The sequence below is a fragment of the Haplochromis burtoni genome, unplaced genomic scaffold (assembly GCF_018398535.1).
Source record: "Haplochromis burtoni strain Fernald_Lab_line unplaced genomic scaffold, NCSU_Asbu1 Contig_183, whole genome shotgun sequence".
Classification (NCBI taxonomy): domain Eukaryota; kingdom Metazoa; phylum Chordata; class Actinopteri; order Cichliformes; family Cichlidae; genus Haplochromis; species Haplochromis burtoni.
In genome coordinates, this window is record NW_024582544.1 from 1,060,340 (window position 1) to 1,080,167 (window position 19,828).

Genomic DNA, 19,828 nt, shown 5'->3' on the forward strand with positions numbered 1-19,828 from the left:
TGATGAAGTATTGCAATTAGGGCTGCCACGATTTGTCGACTAGTCACGATTACGTCGACTATCAAAATCGTCGACGACTGATTTAATAGTCGACGTGTCGTTTGAAGCTTTGTAAGATCGCAAAAGACGCAGGAATAAGTAGCAGGATTTAAGAGTGTAATAACGGACTGAAACAGAAGATGGCAGCACTGCATGTACAAGGATGCCAGCTGCCGTTAAACCCCGGAAGAAGAAGCAGCTGTGTCCCAGAATTCATAGCGCAGCCCAGCTCAGTTTCCAACAATGGCGGCAGCTAGTTAGTTTTAATATTACTCCAGTTTGGGTCACCAGATAAAGCCTTTAAAAAGACTAATACTCATGACTGTTACATAAACTTGCTTAGTGCAGACATGTCTCAAGACGCACCTTCATCCCAAAGACAGTCGAGGGACAGTAAGGCAATAGACAAAGATGCAGACAGAGAAAATCCTGGCTGCCTCTTCAATGTGGGCAGAAGATTGAGAGCTGTAGAAGTCCATGACTGTCCAACCATCCATCAACTCAGCTGACCACAAATGTCAGATGAGATAACAGTGTGTTTGTATGTCTGTCCCACAGATGCTGATGGTTCAAAGCGTGGTAGCGGACATCAACAGGCAGACAGGAGAGTCGGAGTGTCAATACTACAAGGATCGTCTGGTGTACACAGAGGACGGACAAAAGGACGAACTCATCGACCGCTCCAAGACCCTCAGTTGCCATGGAGAGCTGAAGAACAACAGAGGACTCGTCAGTACAATTCTACAACTTTATCGTCCTCCCTTCCCCATTTATCCATTCTTTAATATATCCAAAGGTCAAAATGGACCTCAAAGTTTTAGATATTTAAATCGTTGTATGTAAAAGTAATCCTTATGAATGGGAAGCTCAGGCTTCAGGCTGCTCTGCTGTTTAATTGCACCTGATGAGGTGTTGATGAAGAAATGCCTGAAGCCTATTGTAGTCCCACTGCAAGGTATACAGCAGGGGGGTTCAGAGGAGCGTAACATAGTTTCACATGGGTTTTTTAGTCTTGGGTATTTATGATGTCATAGAGAGGATTGTTGCCATGGCTAAAATATTTACAACAACACTGATTAAATCCAATCAATAAAACATGTTTATTTTCAACTCACTCTTGAAATCAGTGATATGCATTATATGAATTTTCATGACATACGTGAGCTTTTTAAAGGTGATTCCTTAATTTGGTTGATTTTAATGCTACACAGAAATGCTTCTAATACTTTCATAACATTACCATTTTATGACCAAAATCACTCATAAATATCATCCATATATTTTATTGGTATCTCTAGAGGAAGAAATTAAAACCTGTACTCTGTCTGATTCTCTCTTTCTAGAAGCTCCACGTGTTCCTTTTCCAGGACGTCCTGGTCATCACCAGATCCATGTCGTCAAACGACCAGCCAGTCGGCTATCAGCTCTGCCGCCAGCCAATCCCCATTCGTCAGCTGGACCTGGAAGACCTATCAGATGGCGAGATAAGAGTGGGCGGATCCATCAGAGGGGCCTTCAGCAACAATGAACGAAGTCAGTACTGGACACAGCTATTTAAATCAGTGTCAGGTGTGCTGCATGCTGAGGATGTCTTTGTGACCAAAGTTAAGGTTACAAAAGTGTTTTTGTAGTTCTGCGTGGTAGAAACTAAATGTGTCATATTCCGCACTCACCACATGAACTAGTATGCTGATTGTAAGCTAGTATTTAATGTTGGACCTCAATGATCTTGTCCTGAACGCAGTGTATGTCCGTGTAGCCAAAAGATTGAATGTCTAGTGTCTGTGACTGAAACCAGAGGAACCTGTTGTAGCACTAAATTTACATGAGTGATTCCAGGATTTTTTAAACTGCCCATTCTGGGAAGGTAGCTACACTTTATGGGTGTCCCTGAATGTGCCACATGAAAACAATCGTGAAGTTACAATTTTGATAAGAGCTGTGTCATTTGTCAAATGACTCCAGAGACAGAAAAATGCATTAAATTATATTAAAACATGCTGGTAGAGCTGTCCATGTGATAATCAGTGGGTGTACAAAGTCAGAGTGATTAAAGTTTGTATTATGTTGGATTTTATGACCTGCGTTATCTTTTCGCCTGCCTTTAAAGGGCTGTTTTAAGGGTTAAATCCATTTTTTAGGTTTAAAGTTATTGTTAGGGTTCTGAACTTAGTAGTGACAATAAAAATGATAGATGTATTGACGTACCATCAAACCATGATGTTCAGGTTGTGATCTAGTGAAATGGTATATATCAAGGAAAACTAAGACTTTGTGCTGTGCTATAAAACTTGTGCACAGCTCACTTTTGCTTTAGTAAATATACACCTTTATTGGTCATTTGTTTGTTTTTGTTTTTATTTCTGATAATAATTTAGCAACAATGTTTACATATCAGTTTATTCTGTTTATTATAGGATTTTTATCAAATTCCAGCTTATGTTCACCACCTCTGTCTCCTGTTTCTTCTTCCTCATTTTCTCCTCCACACAGCAAAGAACTTCTTCCGGGTTTCATACCGTACTGGAGGCCAACTGCAGAGCCACTGCTTTCAGGCTAGTGACGCCTTCAACAAACAACAGTGGATCAACTGCATTAGACAAGCCAAAGAAGCTGCAGCACTGACTGGAGACCAGCTGCCACAGACGGGACATTGTCCAGAGACGGGGGTCAATGAACAACCAGGGCCACCTGTTGAAACAGTGGGGCTGTGGGGTGTGAAAGGACAGGGCTTGGAGGGAGAGGCAGGTCTGCATGGACAGCAAGAGCTTGGACTGAGGGATGGAGATGGGCTGGGTTTAACTCAAGAGACAATGACGGGGAAGGAGATGGAGGCAGATTTGGGTTTGCATGGTAAGTCGGAGATGGACGGAGCACTACAGCTTGTGATCAGTGAAGCAAAGACAGGTGTGGAGATGGAGGGAAATCAGGGTGTTGGTGTGGAGATGGGAGCTGAACCAGGAGCCACTGTAGACTTTAAGGTGGATGAAGCGGGACAGACTCTCAGCAGATGTGAAGATGCAGTCTCCATTTCCCTCCTCTCCTCTTCAATTCCCAAACAAGTGGAGGATGAAGTGATGGAGGAGGAGCGGAGCAGTGCTGCAGAAGAAAGAGAGGATGGTATGGACACTGGCGAGATGGACTCACTGCAGTGCCACAGGTGCTGATAGGACAGCATGAATCAGGACTGGAACTAAACTCAACCAACTTTGGTATTTAGTAATGATGTAACTAACAAAAAGCCAAATGAAAAGTATATGAACAAACTTCTTGGGAGAAGTCACGAGACCAACCGGTGCTCACTGCTCACAGACATACTGCTCAGAATTAAGCTGAAGGTGGTAAATGCTTATACTGTGATATGTATGTAAGATGTTAAGTCCAGGAGATATGGTGAAGTAACAAAAATGTGCTCCAGGTGAAATAAAGACTCAGAAAAGGCCAAATTCAAACAACATTAGATCAAAAACATTAAATAAAGAAGACAACTGGCCACTGTATCTGATGAGAACAGAGATAAGATGACAGCAAACATTACACATTTAGAAATAAGTATATCTCAAGGAGATGAGTCAGGAGGATACACACTTATTCTCCACATCGGAGTAAACAGTCACTCCCTAGCAATGTAAAAACATTGTTAGGCAGGCAGTGAGACACTCCTCTCCCTTAGGTTAAATACTCCCAGGACAGTCTCACTGCTGCACCCACTCTGGTTGACCCACGGATGCAAAAATAAAAGTCCCTATAAAAACCTTGGTGAATTTAGAGTTTTGACTGTTTAAGGAGAATTGAAAAAGTGAAATAGAGGAAATGATGTTAGCAGTTGCTAAATGGTGTGTGCAAAGGTTGGTCATAAGACTGAGGATTGGAAGTAATCGTCTCCCGTGCTGCTATCTGCTGTGTTCTAACTGCAGTTAGCCATGGATGTTGTTAAGAGGACTGGATACCACACCCTGTGGAAGTTGCTCACCAGGCACACACTGCTGAAAGACTGCTCAAAGGCCCTCCCTCACAGGTTTCCTTTCCAGCTCCCCCCTGGCTCCATCATAGCTAACATTAACTCACATTTTGTACTGGACCCGCCTTTGAAGAAATAAATCCTGTTCCAACCACCCCTTACCAGCAGCAGAGCTCAACAGTCTTTATAGTGGTGACCAGGCTGAGAACACTACTTTCACCGAATGATAACAAAACGTATGTCTCCATTTACTGTAGAAATCATCAGTTATTTGGTTACTCTTATGTTTGGGGTTATGAACACAGAAGTATGGGGGTTGCTCCTGGACAGGCTTCTCCTGGATAGGCTACTGCTCACCTCACTGGTCCTGTGAGGTGAGCAGTAGTGGAAAACAGAAAACTGGGAAATGTGAAAACACTCTTAATTGTGCCATCATCTCATGTATTTTTGCTCATTGATATATTTTACATACCAATTCTGTTGTATAGATTGGTGGAGACACAGACTGTATGTAAAACGTGGACTCTTCTGGTTGGAAAAATAAGTCTGCAGAATGCCATAATTTCAGTCTCCAAAACTAAAGGAGAGATGTGTTGGATGGTTTGTACCAAACAGGAAATTACAGTATTCTTAGATAATTCCTTTAAAAGCAAAGCAACAAATCCCCTACTTTGAGCCCAAAAGCCCCCCCCCCCTGTTCAGTTGTTATGGAGGGAAAGAAACTATTCAATGAAGCCAAAACATTAATTGTACCAGGCTGTAAATATGTGGTTGTTGGGCATCTTTGCATGGGGAGACTATGGGGATTGATTTCCTTTTGGAGCTAGCCCCAAGCGGCCATGAGAGGAACTGCAGTTATTGGCATTTGTACATTGGCTGCATTTTTCAGCTCTGGCGGACGTCACTTGGTTTTCATGTCCTGTTTTAGTTTTCTTGTCAGATGTGGGATCGCTTCCTCCTCTGCTGCTGTGTTTCAAAAACTTTTTAAAGCATGTCTGAAAACACTGGAGAGAACTCAGCTGTACATTCCCTTTTAATGAGTTAGCAGACTTTATTTATCTTCTGTGTTCTGTAGATTTACAGTTTTTATCATGTATCCCAACAATATTTTGTTAAACTGAAGTAGCCTGCAGCAGCTGAAGCTGCTGCTAAGTGAAATGCTCTGTGTTCAACTCTGCATTAAAGAAGGAGCCTGTTGTACATGTACTGTATGTATATAAAGAATGTATATGAAGTATTTGTGTAATATGAATGAAGGGGGGAAAAAAACAAGCGCTACTGTTTGTTATATTCGTGCTTACATATTACACACAGAATGATTCCTGTCATCAATGTTAGCAAGGCTGAAGATGCTAATAATGACATTTACACTTAATTAAGGCTGCCATTTTTTTAAATGAATTACAGTACTGTGTAAAAGCTTTGAACCACCCCTTCAGTTTTCTATATATCTTGCTAGGGAAATGGGAAATAGGTGCAGCACTTTATTCAAACATGTAGAAGTGTACATGGAAATAGTGTTTATAGGGCAAAAAAAAAAAACAAAACCCTGGAAAGTCAATATTTGGTCTGAACACCTTTTCTTATGCAAGTTTTCTAATAATTTCTTTATGCAGTCTTTGGGAATAGTTTTCCATTCCTATTGAATGAAATTCAAAGCTCTTCTTTGGATGTTGGCTGCTTTTTGCTCCATTCTCATATTTTTGTAGATTAAACCAAAAGAAATGGGACCAAATGGTGTATTTCTGCTTATTTGTTATATGTAGACAACACTGCTACAGCCATTGAATTAGATGCATTTTTAGTGCTTGAATGTTTCATAGGTCAATGCGAAGTGGTTAAATAAACAGAGAAAAACATTCTTCTGAAAATGTTCAGGTACAAGGACTGGACTGAAAATTAGTGAAATAGCAGCAATTGTTCAAAAAGACTAATTTTTCACTTATTGGGAGCACAATGTAAAGAAATGAGAGGTGGCTCAAAACTTTTGCAAAGTCCTTATAAGAGGAGATTTGGACATCTCTGCTCAGAGAACACTAACTATTGTGCAAAAACGAACAAGGTGATTATAAGTTGAAGTATTATTGTCTGGAACAAAGCATTAATAAATTGTTTTAATAGAAAGCCTTTCATTGGATGGATGGTTACTGTTAGTTTAAAAAAAATTCCTATCGCCTTGCACACACAGAAATGCAATCACTCAAATGCACAAAAGCTACAGTTACAACAAGCTATTCTGATTGCCTTCAAATCTTCCAAACCAGGGGTAAGTCAAACAACAACAAAAAAAAGACAGATCACAACGGATGTCATTTTCATGGCATTGTTGTGCACCAACAGGAACCACTGCACACGCTGGTGCATTTCATCTTAATACCTAACGGCAGTCAAAATACAAGTGACCTCCACCTGTAAAACCATTCCTGTTTTGGAGGTTGTCTCATTGTTGCACTTCTATTGGTGTTAATGAAATTACCTATTGGTAATTTCATTAACACCAAAGCAGCTGAAACTGATGAACAACCCCTCTGCTACTTAAATTATCAGATCAATGTCCAAGAAGTTATATTGACTTGTCACTATACTATGAATAAAAAGTGTTCCTGTCATGTTTTTGAGCAGTGTACATCAAGGAACCCAAACAAGTTCCTCATCAGGTCAAGGCTCCACAGTCTATTTACACCTACAGTCCACTGACCACCCTTTCAGTGATGAGAATGTGCACATCCTGGACAGAGAGGACCACCGGAGTAAAGAAAACCATCAATGTAAAAAGTAAAAACCCATCTCTGAACCAGTGAGGGGGATTTGTACATCTTCCACCACAATGCTGTAATTGCAGCCATTTCCCAGCTTTCTGTGAATGACTGCTCATGGACATTGATCCATAGTCATGTAAATTTGCATATTAACGATCATGAAACTGAGCTCACAGCCTATTGTTAGTCAATGGACATTATGCAAAAGTACTTTTCAAAGGTATAGGAAAGCTACAGTCAGCTGAGACTGAAAAAGTCACTTAGACGGGAAATATTTCTCTCACAGATGTTAGAACATTGTGTGATTTCCTTACAGAGCACGCATTAAAACACTCCAGCTTAGTCCACTACTGCGAATTAATGTTAACCGTGCAGTGCTCACTACAACCTCAGAATAGCATGACATCATTTTCGTTCACTTGCTGTAAAGAAATATTCTCAGTATGAAATAATCAGATCATGTACAGATAAACTGACTGCTCAAATAACAATGACGCATTGGAAATATTTCAAAACGAATCTCACGTTTTCCTCTCAGTTCTTTTTCACTATAAAATACGTTTATTATAAATATACATTTATTTCCAACTGGAAAATACAGAAACTGTATCTTTAGAAAGCAAGAGACACCATGTGCTAAACTACATTTGATGTGTCTGTTTGTATTACTTGAACCAGCCAAACCAGAAACAGTAGTGCCGTTTCTGGTCGCCCCCCTGCTGCAGAGCTGCCTCGATGGCTGGAGTATTTGACAGTCTGTCCATATCAAAGCATGAACAAGCAGGATGTGCAGGAATAAAGGGTACATTGTGTGCAGGCGGGATCTCACTGCTGGACGATTGTTGAGGCAACTTTTTTAAAAAAAAATTATTTTTTTTTTGTGTGTGCGTGCGGAGTCTGTCTGTGCCCCTCAACAATAATATTTAACTATTAATCACAGTTTTGCTAAATAAAAGGATCTGGCTTGCATCAGTCACATGATCACATTTAACCAATGATCGCCCTTGACGGCAGAACGCGCTGGTTACGAGCCGGGAACGAGCTCACAAAGAGCACGCGCATTTTTTGCGGTCCGGAGCTGTAGGAGAAACACAAATTAACTCAGAGACACAGACTTACTATATTTCTTCCATACAGACTGATGCGACAAAACCAGTAAGTAGGTGTACAGCGTACACTGTAGTCTATAGCACACAGGAGTATTGCTTATTACGTACACGTTGGTAAGTTGTCTTGTGCAACTGACGAACTGAAACAAACGAGCGTGCTGTGTGTGCAACAGCGCGACAAACATTACCTGTCCTTTTATTAACTGCACATGTAGTGCTGGTCATAGCTGCTGGCTACCTGTGTAAGGCTGTCATGGGTCTGTAGCTCTGTCACCGTTTTAGGGAACATATTTAGTTTTAAAGTAAGTTTCCGGGCTTTTCCTGCCTTTCTGGAGGGATTATATTTCACTAAAAAACGATCTAATATGCATGTCCACATAATTATGCATTATTATAATTATAATTAAAAAACACACGCTGTATTTTAAAGAACATACATTAAGAAGCAGATTATATTAGATTTATATTTTAAATAAGACAAAATTTGGATTTTACAGCAGTAAAATTATTGTATCTCTACAGTTTAAAAATGTAATAAGCTTTGCCCCTGCACAGAGTGGATAGTGAAACAAATGGAATCATCATAATGACATTATTTCATATTTATTACTTCCCCCTCCTCATTGCTTTATTATTGTAGCTCTAGTAATAAATAATAATGTAAGGATTCTGGATCAGCACCATGATGCCCATAGTATATACAGTATTCTGAAGAAGGTCTAAAATGTCACTGTGTGTGCGTGCATGTGTTTGTTTTATGTATATGGATTTTTTTAAATTATTACTCATGATATAACATTGTCCAGACATGCCTGGTAAGGACATGAGGAGGAAACAGTAGGAGCTGTGTGAGGCTACTAAAGGCAGTGCTATAACATTTTTCTGTCATCATTTTATTATAGATTAAGTGCAAGAGTTGTTAGGTGTGGATAATTAGATTATAGTTTATTGCAATAGCAAGTTGTGCCTTGTTCTCAGATAGACAGCAAGTGGAGAGTGATATATGAAATGATGGGATGGAAGGAAGAAGAGAAGCAAAGAGTGATTCACAGGCAGAGCCTAAATTATTTCTCACAGTTTTTTGTTGCCTTATGGTTCCAAGCGCTGTCACCAATCTTTGCATTTTGTTATTATCTCATGACACTTGTTTAATCAGCTACCATCTCTCCTGTGGACTTTTTAATGTCTACAGTCTCAGATCAACACAGCCCTGCCCTCCAGCACTATCAGCAGCAGGAGCAGCAGAAACCCCTCAACAGCAACATTGTACCCATCAGGTAAAACATCGGCTACGTTTGCTTTGCATTGTCGCCACCTCACAACAGTGATATAGTATGATGCGATCCCATATTAGATTCTTGATGAATGAATGTGTGTTGTTGTTATTCAGCCTGGTTCAATGTGCCCCTTTTTAACTTTGAGCACCCGCCCCTTTAAACGTCTCTGCACGGCCCTGCTGCTCGGCTTCTTATTTTCCCTTTCAGTGGCCCTTTATACCACCATTTTGTGCTACACCGTGGAAAAACATCGTGGGAACTGTCGCAGTTTTAGGCTCGAGGCTTTGTCCTCCCTGAACCCTGACATGCTTTATTTTACAGTTTATTTACCCATCGCTGTTCTGCGTCCACTGAAACCGTAATGAAACTGTGGGGATGGGGTTCGTTTTCCAGAAGATGGCAGCATTGAGATAACCAGGTGCAGCTAAATCTCAGTGAAGAAGATCTGCGCCCACAGGAAGCATGGTGCGGGTTGAGTGCTGCTCCGACTCCCTCCGCTGCGGGATTAGGAGGTAACAGCGGTGTCATCGCGGGACTGTAGCAGAGACGAGGTGCCGGAGTGACGGTTGAGGAGAGACTATTCCGTTACGTCCAAAATACATACAATGGACGACAGCAGCCTGCCCCGGAGGGAAGCAGGTCGTTCGAGGAGGGTGTCTGCTGCTGCGGAGTTTGGAGCTAATGTTAGCCTGCAAGATGGCGAGGTGATCGACCTAACCCCTTCCAGAGAAAGTCAGCCTGGAGCGGACAGACCGGGCGCTGCTGGCGGGAGGATGGAGAGGAGGAACTCGGCACCTCACATAGTCCATAAGAGGCATATGCCCAAGGAGCCCTACAAGTTCCACATACCGAAGAAAACTGAGGAAAAGAAAGGTGGGCCATTGTGTCTGTATATTAGTAAAATTACACCATAGCATTCAGGACTTCTCTGTGCTAATTTGTTTAGATTTGTTTTTTACACCTGAAACACTGCCCTGAACCTGAGTTAGCAACGGGGAAGTTCCATTATCGGACGTGCGAGTATCAATTCGAAAACGTTGTTTTCTCTTCTTACATCGCACAACATGACGGTTGTGTCCACAAATGTGTATTTCATATGTCCAGCCCTACTGTCACCATCAGTTTTACGTGTATCAAACTCCGTACAAGCTCCAGTGTGTTTGAGTACACGGTTAGGCTTAGTGAGGGATGCTAGGAGTTAGCGTCACCAGCCAGTTAACATTAATTACATGCTTGTAAGTGCAACAGGTGTTTATTTTTCACTTTATAGATGATTTTAGGCTGTTTGTGAGTGAAAGTAAATATCCACGCATTCATGTACGAAATTATAAGCTGCATTTTCCCCTTTATGTTGACATTAGCTTCTGCTAACGAGGGTTAGCTAAAGCGAGGTAACCGCCTCCTTGTTTACATTCCAGTTATAAGTGTCCAAGTGCTCACATGTACTTTGCGCTTTCTGCTCTTGTGTTTATGGCTACTGTTATCGTGTCGACCCTAAAATGGGATCTTGAGGACATTTTTTGGCGCTTTTTACAGAGTCTACTATAAGATTAAGGCCAAAAGTTAAATGAGCTTTGAGATAAAGTTTGGTGTTGTGCTTTTTAGGAATTGTTGGTAGGTCAGAAAGATGTAAGCCTGAGACTAGAGCAGGGCGATATGGCCAAAAATATTTATCACGATATATATTTGAAAATTTGCGATAACGATATAACTGACGATATAATTGATGCGAGACAAAATACAACAACTCCACAACATTACTAGCGCAAAAAGACAACCTTCCATTTATTTTCACTTAAACAAGAAGCTGGTTTTTATGTACATTAAAGCTTTATAAAAATGTAACAGTGCAAATGCAAATTCCTTGCTGAAAGTTTAACCAAAAGGCATTTCCAGTAGAAATGGGCTGACATATCCTGAGCATAACCATGTATAATATCCACTGAAGTTAAAAAGAGGTGCTTTGCAACATTAAACTGCAGTGTGCAGTACTATTTTTCGGACCATAAGGTGCACGGGATTATAAGGCACATTAAGCGAAACAAAGCAGTCAGATAAATCAAACTTTATTAAACTCATTCTTCTTGCTTCCTCCACTTCTGTACCATTGATTCATTAATGTTGAATTCTCTGGCAGCTGCTCTATTCCCATGTTGTTGCAGTATATTAATGACTAACCTCGTATTGTGGATGGATTATCTCAGTTGTTCTCCTGACTGAAGTTTGGTCCTTTACAGCATCCTGCCATGCGATTGCATTTGTCTCTAACCATGAAGGAACCTTAACGTTAACTTTTATAAGTGGAAAAGTGTTAGTGTGTCCTCCAGCTTCACTGTTTATGTTATGCTAACATAGCTGTGTCGCTAGCGATCACGTAGCACATCATTATATACCAGCTAGCCCAACTTCAGTAACCCTACAAACGTCACTGCTGTTTAGTTTCCTGTCTTCATTTATGTTGGAAGTGATAGCAGAGCTGTACGTTTGATTTTTTCAGAAATCTCTCAGTCAGAACATGCAATATCATGCTTAGGTAACTAGCGAAACTAGCGAGCTAACTTCCGCTAGCTTCCTGCTAACTTCTAACTCCGTTAAATGTAATAATTTTGTTTTCATGGATGCCTGGAAGTTAAACTTCATAGTTACACCTGGTAAAGCAGCAATGCTGATCGTTTTATTAAAGATGAAAGAATTTAGACAGTTTTTAACTCTTAGTGATGCTGCAGTGTTCGTTTGACCTGAAGCATACGGAGTTTAGGACCCAGATTACTCCCAGATTTAAGGCATCTTAGTCCGACGGGCCGCTTGCATGTTCTGCAAAAAAATGTGCTTTGTGTGTATCTGACGGACAAACACCAAACCAGTTCCACATCACTGAAGTTGCACCATTTTTACAAACCAATTCTGGTTCATCTGTTTCACTCAACAATCGGCCATGTGCGTATGAAAACAAAGGCACTGCGCATGCGCGTTTTACTCACATTCTATCGCGATATTTCATTTTCCTATCGTTGCCTAACATTATACCGGTATTACCGTGAACGGTATAATATGGCCCAGCCCTACCTGAGACCATGGTGATTTTATTTTTGCCTTGATTAGCACCAAACCACTCCATGCAACTCCCTATCCTATCCTGTCCTACTCAAACTGTTATGTTCCTTGGTACCTTCCAAGCAGTCTTTCCAAGCCTAATAGACCACTCCTACTGAAAAAGCCTCCTTTAGTTCAAGAGAAATCTTAGTTATTTTCTTTTTCCTCCTTTGAATGCATCATTTAACAAACATAGTTAATAACCACCATGCTGATGATTATAGGGTTTTTTGAAGCAGTAAATTCAAAGATAGTCAGGCTATGCTGACATCTTCTTTATGTATTATAGCTGTCTGAGACCACAATTTGAAACTACCACCACATCTTTTTGGCTTGTGTTTGAATATTTTGTCTCAACCCCGGTGTTGTAGCTGTGGAACGCACAAATATGTTGTGGGTTACTGGGGGCATTAGCTCTTTTTTTTAAATCACACATTAGTGTTTGATGCTCCAGCTGAGCCCTCTCCACTCCGAGGGAGGCAGCTGCTACAGGTTTTTCCTGTTCTCCTGAGAATATGGCTAAAAAAAGAAAAAAAACAGCACCTGTCCTGTTGTAATTAAGCCAGTCTGTCAAATATTTCTGTGGGCCTCCTTATGAGGAGCCTTTGTGCTGAAAGCGACATAAAGGGTGGGGCATATTGGTGGCTTTATTTCAAATTTTACAATTTTGTCTGATATACGTGAACAGCAGGGTTACTGACAAGAGCAGTAATATTCTGTACAAGCTCAAGTTAAAGTCCTGTTATTTGACTTGAGTTTATGGTCCTTCTAGAGGCAAGTGTGTTAAAGTCAGTGATGACCAGGACTGACCAGGGAAACTGAAGATACGGTTGAAAGAGCTCCCCCTCAGCTCGTTATATGCCTGTTACACATACACAAAGCAAGGCATCAAGTTCAGTTACCTGCAAACTAGGGGTGTCATGATATCAGCTTTTCATGGAATTAATATTGTGGCCCATTGCTTACTAAATCTGGCCCCTTATCTCTTCCTCTGTGGACACCCCAAAAGAAGTTACATCATCAATTACTTGTCCAGTGGAAGAAAATGTTATGTTGAACAGAGAACACTGCAAACAGCCAAACACACCTGTTTCTTACTACGAAATAATGAAGACAGTGTAAAGGTATATATGTAAAGTATAAAGGTAAAATGGATTCATCATTCTGAGGGATTATTTGTGAAAGTGGTTTTTATTGGCTCTAATCTCTCCGGTCTTTCTTGCAGCTCTGTTCCAGTATGTCTCCACTGAGTCCAGGGAGTATGAAGACATGATGACTATCCTGACCTCCAGCTACATGGACACTAACTCTGCTGGATGCTTTACGTACTCCATACCTCGGCTTGTCTACAGTGAGCTGCTGGAGAAAGAGGTGAGAGATAAACAAGTCAGAGTCGTGAATTCATTAAACAACTAAATGGGAGGGAGGGGGAAATCAAGATCACTGTGGGTTACATGCAGGGACTACTTTACTTGCAGGTTGTGACCACACGTCTTTGCTTGGATGGTCTGGTCAAGTGGTTTTGTAACAGTTTACTTTGTGGGCAACACAGATGATAGTACTAAAAACAAAGAAAAAAATTGTCTCACCTTTCTTTCCATATAAAGAAGTTTAACTACGCGTTTAATGCTTGATATATCTTAAGACAAATAACCGCAATGTAAATCTTACTTTTATAATGCAGAAAAACTGCCTGGAATATAAAATAAAAACCAGAAATCTTTTTAGTCAAAGAAAATCTTTTTTAATGCAAACCGCCTCTTAAAAAAATCTAATTCTGTAGTAAACATTGAGAAAAAAAAAAAAAGGGAATTTGTATGCTATTTTAAGGAATGCTGACAGTAGACAGCAGCTCATTTTATGCCCCTTAATGGTTCATCATTTACTTACAGGCTGTAGTTGATGTCTTTGTCAGTAAGAACATTATAAAACAAACACAAGTTTTAACATTCTCCAAAGCTGTGCTGTGGGTTGGATTGGACGATTTGGTGTGTTGATTTTGGTTTCAGGGCCTTATGTTGAAACCGCTGGTGTACTCTGACTATTCATTTTCTAGATCAAAGTATCACAAAACCACTCTGCTGTCTTTTTTTTTTTTTTTAAACACCTTGCTTGGGTAGATAACTTCCTTTCCATGAGAGAGTAAAGAGCAGTCATAAGCAAGCCTCAGCTGGTAGTTGGTGACGTAACTTCTTATGGGGCATCCACACAGGAAGAGAACAGGGGCCAGATTTAGTAAGCAATGCAAATTAATGTGATGCCACAAAAATTATGCCAGTATTACTTAGCTGTAGATCCTGTTAACACATCTGTCAGTTAGGGAGGTGAATGAACAGACATTGTCACAGTACAGTAAGCAGTATAACTGATTCGATTTTAGGAAGAAAAAAAAAGTAATTTTAATCCTGAATTCTGAAATCATATATTTCAATATTAAAGGAAGTAAAAAGAGATGTTAAAGGAGATTTAACCTCGACAAGCTAATATAGTTAGCTTAGTTAAAACAGAATCAGTTCTTATTTAGTGTATTCTGCTCTGTGTATTTGTCTTGCACGATCACGCAAAATAGATTGTTCATCTTTAAAAAAAAAATAAAAAAATTCCTGGTTAAATAAATAAAAGAAATTAAATAGAAATATCGGGATTGGGGTACCATGGACATGTGCAAGTGTCAGTGCAGTGCTCAGGAAATGAACAAATCAATATTTCATTCAATAAAAACTACTGTTTATTTACACTGAAATGAGCTGAACACATGTGAATGTATTGCCTGTATTTGCATGGTAGAGCAGCTATTTCAGAGGCCATGTTTGTGTTGTGAGAAAATTTAGGTCTTGGAGTAAGAATTATGAAGCTGTTTAGAGAGATGATATTGTTTGTTTAGTGATCATTGTACTGATCGTTTTTGTGTGTGTTTGTGTTTATGATTGATCACATTATTTGTGTGTGTGTGTGTTTTTAAGTTTGTGGAAAAAAGGAAGGAGATGAAGGCAGAGGGGAGGACCGATAAGGAGCTGGAGGAGTGCTACTGTTTCCTGTTGACAGACACTCAAAAGGTAGGAGTGACACCGAGCTATTGGTTCAGTTAACAGTGGTTTTGTTTGTTTTGGCCTTTATCCAGAGACATAGTCAATTTACATAGTTGATTTACTTAAGGGAAGTATGTATTTCTTAGAAGATTTCTTCTTAAGAAATTAAGTTTACAGGGAAAAGACACTGCTTGTAGTTGTTCCTAGAAAACTGAATGACTGTGTTTTCTCTGTAAAATAACTGGGATCACGCCAATAAACCATGTCCTTTAAGACTGAGCTTTCATTATATCTGTGATCTAACTTGTGTTTTGTTTATTGTTTTAGCTTCCCCTGCTCTGTGAGAAGGGACTGTTTGTGGGTCAAAGCTGGATCACAGTGTTGGGAAACCCCAGTAAAGGTAATAGTGCACAAATGATCTACATATTGAGTTATTGTATGCTAAAAGGAGAAGTCACAACAAGCTGATATTGAATTTATTTTTTTGAATCAGCTTTCCAATAAATATACAGTTGTGCCTTGACTTATGAGTTTAATTCATTCTGTGACGGAGCTTAAAACTCAAACTACTCGTATGCCAAATCAATTTTCTCCATTGAGATAAATGAAATGCCATTAATCCGTTCCAGGCCCTCAAAAACGCCGCCTCCGGATGGTTGGAAAAGCAAAGTTTTGCAAAATAAATGTAAGAACAACACTGATAACCGCATAAGGTGAACGAGTGAAACACGACATGCTCGGCAGATGTTGCTCTAAATTTCAGCTCTAAACTCAAAGTTGTACAAGAGACTGGGCGTATCTCGAAAAACTTGTTAGTTGGGGCACTCTTAAGTCAAGGTACCACTTTAAAAAAAATTATATAAGTAGTAATTTTATCACTTTGTGTGTGTGTGTGACATATGTGTCTGCATATGTTCTTAGGAGTGTATCTGTCAAGGTACTCAGACCTGCTGCAGATGAGTTCCTTAACACCAGGAACTACGGGGGAGATTGTCATCTTCAAAGTGATGAAGGTAAGTTACAGGGTTCATATGTGCGTGGAAAAGCTGAGAATGGTCAAGGAATTTTACAAACCTCTAAAAATGTTGGAAAGTTCAATAAATCCACAAAGTCTAGGAAAAGTCATGGACTTATGTTTCACAAGTACTTCTGTAATAGAGTATTTGTGATTCAGGTAAAAAAAAAATCTGTATTGGTCAAATAATTGTATTTTATGAAAAATCTATCACTTTACTCAGCTCCATGTTATTCTCTGTTTAGACCCCAGCACGAGCTGAAGCCTGCACTTTGAGGACAATTGCACAAATACTAAAATAATGCTTCATTAATGTCTTGCTGCATTTATAAAAGCACAAAGTAAGAGCAGAGAAAAGCAAGGACATGAGACATGCAAATTGTTGATTTTGTAGAAGGGATAGTCATCGTCATTAGTCATCATTTGAATATTCAAAATATTAAAAAAAAAACCCTCAAGCAATTCTAGCTGCTATTTTTAAAGTACATAGTTTTTCTTTCATTGACCAACACTTAGTAGGATATAATAGAAAACTGCAGTATTGAGTCACTGATGTAAGTCAAGAACAGAGTTTGTGAGGCAAGCTTTCTTGTAATTATCGATTTGATTGCTTATTTTATGTTTCTTTGTGTTTCATTTATTGCTGAGTTGTTGTGACTGTGGATATGTCATTTGTTAGATGGCTCACTCTGTAGATATTTAAATTATATATAGGTTAAACATCACAAAACTATTTTGACAACCACCAAACAGCTAAAACAGCAAATGAAAGCAGGTAAACGGAATCCGCAAAAAGACGTAAACACAAAGCGCAGATCCGACGCATTAGAATCTGTGAGCCCTGACGGCGTGTACGTGTGGTCGAGTGAGAAAGCCGGCAGCACACTGATTCTGATAAATCTTTGTTGTTAAACTCAATACGTAGTGGTAGAAATGATTGTAATCTGCAGTGGAATTCTTTGTTTGGCGTTTTAGGGAAAAGTCAAGAGCATCTATGAAAACATGAAAAACCTTCTAGATCCAACGCCTCGCTTTGACAGTCATATCTCCAAGAACGCCAGCAAAGTCACCTCGCTGAACTCATACCGCGCATTTGAACTCACACAGGTAAATACACTCAAACACAGAGGGGAAAAAAAAAACTGAGAAATGGACAACTTACTCTGGGACAAACATAATGTTGATGCGCTTACACACATTTTATCTGTTCAACACAGAAAATTGTTTCAGTGCTTTGAGATGTTTTATAGTCAACAGGAGTCTTTCAGTTGGTTCTGGCGGTGTTATTGGGGTCCGGTTTGTGTTTGGCAGGAATTGAATGTCTGAATTTAACTTTAAAAACAATATCCAGAGAGGATTGTGTGGAAATGACTCAGCTGTTGAAAAAGCAGACCTAAAATTACACGTCTGTCAATATATATTTTTTGTTTTAAATTGAACAAAATGACATGAAAAATATCTTTCAGCTTCAGATGGTTTATTCGCTAAAACAGGTTTTCTAGTTAAAATGTTTTTGTTTGATGTTCAAATTTTTAGTTTCCATATTTGTCCTAGGACTGACCTGAAAAATAAATTTTCCATGGTTGGGTTAGGGCTCATATTTAATGTGTGTGTGAATTTAATTTCATGGGTCAGTGTTGTCTGAAATGGAACATGTCAGGCTGTACACTCACACAAATAACAGTTGCAGCATTTGACTCTGATTGTTGTGATTGCCACCTCATTTTGTCAAAAACTTGTCCCATCCATGCACCCATCCATCTGTTTTGGGTGGATCATTGCCAACATGTCTGCACTACCTCTGGATACCTAAGCCCTTTGCACACTGATATAAATGTGCTACCAAAATCTCACTCAAGACGCTGAAGCCACCTCAACTTGCTCCTTTCATCATGGAGAAGCAGCCACAGTATGCTGAGCAGCTACCGAAGGAGCATAGAGAGGTGCTCCGTTTGGAGAAGGAGGCTCATCTGGTGTGTCTGTGACCCCATTTTGGCCCTCTTTCGAATTTTGTCTTTCTTTGTCTTTGCCTGGAAAATAAAAATCAGTTCTATCTGCTGATGAGGATATGTTGTCAGCGCTAATGGTGACATCATGATCAGTGCATATGACTTATCCTACTTTTACTAGCTGGAATTAATTTGACAGCACCTCTTTTTCTACTCTGAGCCAAGATGGTGACCACTAATCATTATCATTCAAATTATTTTTCAGGTGTTTGTAGTGAGATTCATTTAGTTTGTTCATACTTCTTGTGAATCTACTTGTAGGCAGTGCAAGTATAGACACAGCATGTGTAAATGTGAAAAAGTACTGACATATGCAATCACGTCTGGTTATTGAAGAGGAAAATAAGCGTTTGGGAACCTTGTGAGTCTTTTAAAGAAGCAATGACTGCTTTAAACAAAACTGTTTTCTTGATTATTCCAGCAATACTTCTACGAGTATTCATTCGACGAGCTGCGACAGCGACCTCGCCAGGTGTGCCCGTACGCTGTGGTCTCCTTCCAGCTCAAAGGAAAAGACTCTCCTCTTCCCAGTGCACCTGTAGCACCCATCAGGTATGTGAAACATGTAAATTGATGCTATTCTAGCGAGATGACACCTAAAGAGAGTGTTCGCAGGTTTCCAGGAAAACGCAGCCAGAGCTGCTTCAGTAATTAACTTTAGAAATGGAGTCTTTTAATGAATGTGCTCTTGTTTTGTTTTTTTTATATTTTATTCCATAAAAGTCTGACGGACATTTTAGACATGGAGGAATCAACAATGGTTCTGAGTTTTAACCTCTATCTCTGTGCCAAAACTGACATGAAGTTTGTAATTTGTGTTTGGTGGGCAGGTCGAACAGTCAGTCAGCAGAGGGGAGTAAAGGTGAGCACTGGTCCCTGTTTTTTGTCGATGTAATCACACCTGAATGTGAAAGGTCACCTACACTGCTTGGATATAAAATAAAATAGGAAGCTCTGTGTTTTTTTTGTTTTTTTTTTCTTTTCAGTCTTACTCTGGTGCTGATGAGGTTTTATTTTTCTCCCACAGAGCATGCTCAGTTCACAGTGTGGACTGGAGACCTGGTGAAAGGCGACCGAGTGCTCTTTCAGATCTCGCTCTGTTCCCTGTCTCCTCCCTTCCTACCCCACAAACTGTGAGTACTGAGCTGACCTTTAGGCTGTTTAAAGCAGTGGTTCTCAAACTGTGGGTTATGGAGTTCCTGTAGGTGGGGTGTGGATGACCAGAAAAGACATTAGTTTGCTGACTTACTGACCAACATTTGTGACTCCTCTTTATCTTTAAAGATGGATTGAAATCTAAAGTGGGTTTTAGATAGACTTGAATGATATAATCAGCTACTTGTGATGTGAGTCTTCCATCCTGCACGTGAACTCCACCATCTTGGACCACAGCTAGCGAGAGTTGAGTTTGGTCTAGTGAAACATAAAATGTTAGCGTGGCTATGTCAGTGCGCCCCAGGGTGGCTGTGGCTACATTGTAGCTTGCCATCACCAGTGTGTGAATGTGTGTGTGAATGGGTGGATGACAGGTTGTGTA

The 19,828-nt window shown here is 39.9% G+C and overlaps 2 protein-coding genes across 7 annotated transcripts in view; both read left to right on the top strand.

Moving 5' to 3' along the window:
- arhgef3 (Rho guanine nucleotide exchange factor (GEF) 3) overlaps positions 1-5,272 on the top strand; it is a 33,333-nt gene extending 28,061 nt beyond the window's left edge. For all 4 annotated transcript variants that reach the window (XM_005938877.3, XM_042225800.1, XM_005938878.3 and 1 more), the window contains 3 exons: positions 598-768; positions 1,383-1,572; positions 2,533-5,272. In XM_005938877.3, the coding sequence (XP_005938939.1) occupies positions 598-768; positions 1,383-1,572; positions 2,533-3,206 (1,035 nt within the window). In that variant the 3' untranslated portion in view covers positions 3,207-5,272. The remainder of the gene's footprint in view (positions 1-597; positions 769-1,382; positions 1,573-2,532) is intronic.
- A 4,121-nt stretch (positions 5,273-9,393) lies between these two features.
- The window catches only part of tasora (transcription activation suppressor a), a 30,202-nt gene continuing 19,767 nt past the window's right edge, over positions 9,394-19,828 (top strand). For all 3 annotated transcript variants that reach the window (XM_005938880.2, XM_005938882.2, XM_005938881.2), the window contains exons 1-9: positions 9,394-10,018; positions 13,464-13,609; positions 15,202-15,294; positions 15,595-15,667; positions 16,189-16,280; positions 17,258-17,389; positions 18,713-18,843; positions 19,122-19,153; positions 19,319-19,424. In XM_005938880.2, coding sequence (XP_005938942.1) covers positions 9,751-10,018; positions 13,464-13,609; positions 15,202-15,294; positions 15,595-15,667; positions 16,189-16,280; positions 17,258-17,389; positions 18,713-18,843; positions 19,122-19,153; positions 19,319-19,424 — 1,073 coding nt within the window. In that variant the 5' untranslated portion in view covers positions 9,394-9,750. The remainder of the gene's footprint in view (positions 10,019-13,463; positions 13,610-15,201; positions 15,295-15,594; positions 15,668-16,188; positions 16,281-17,257; positions 17,390-18,712; positions 18,844-19,121; positions 19,154-19,318; positions 19,425-19,828) is intronic.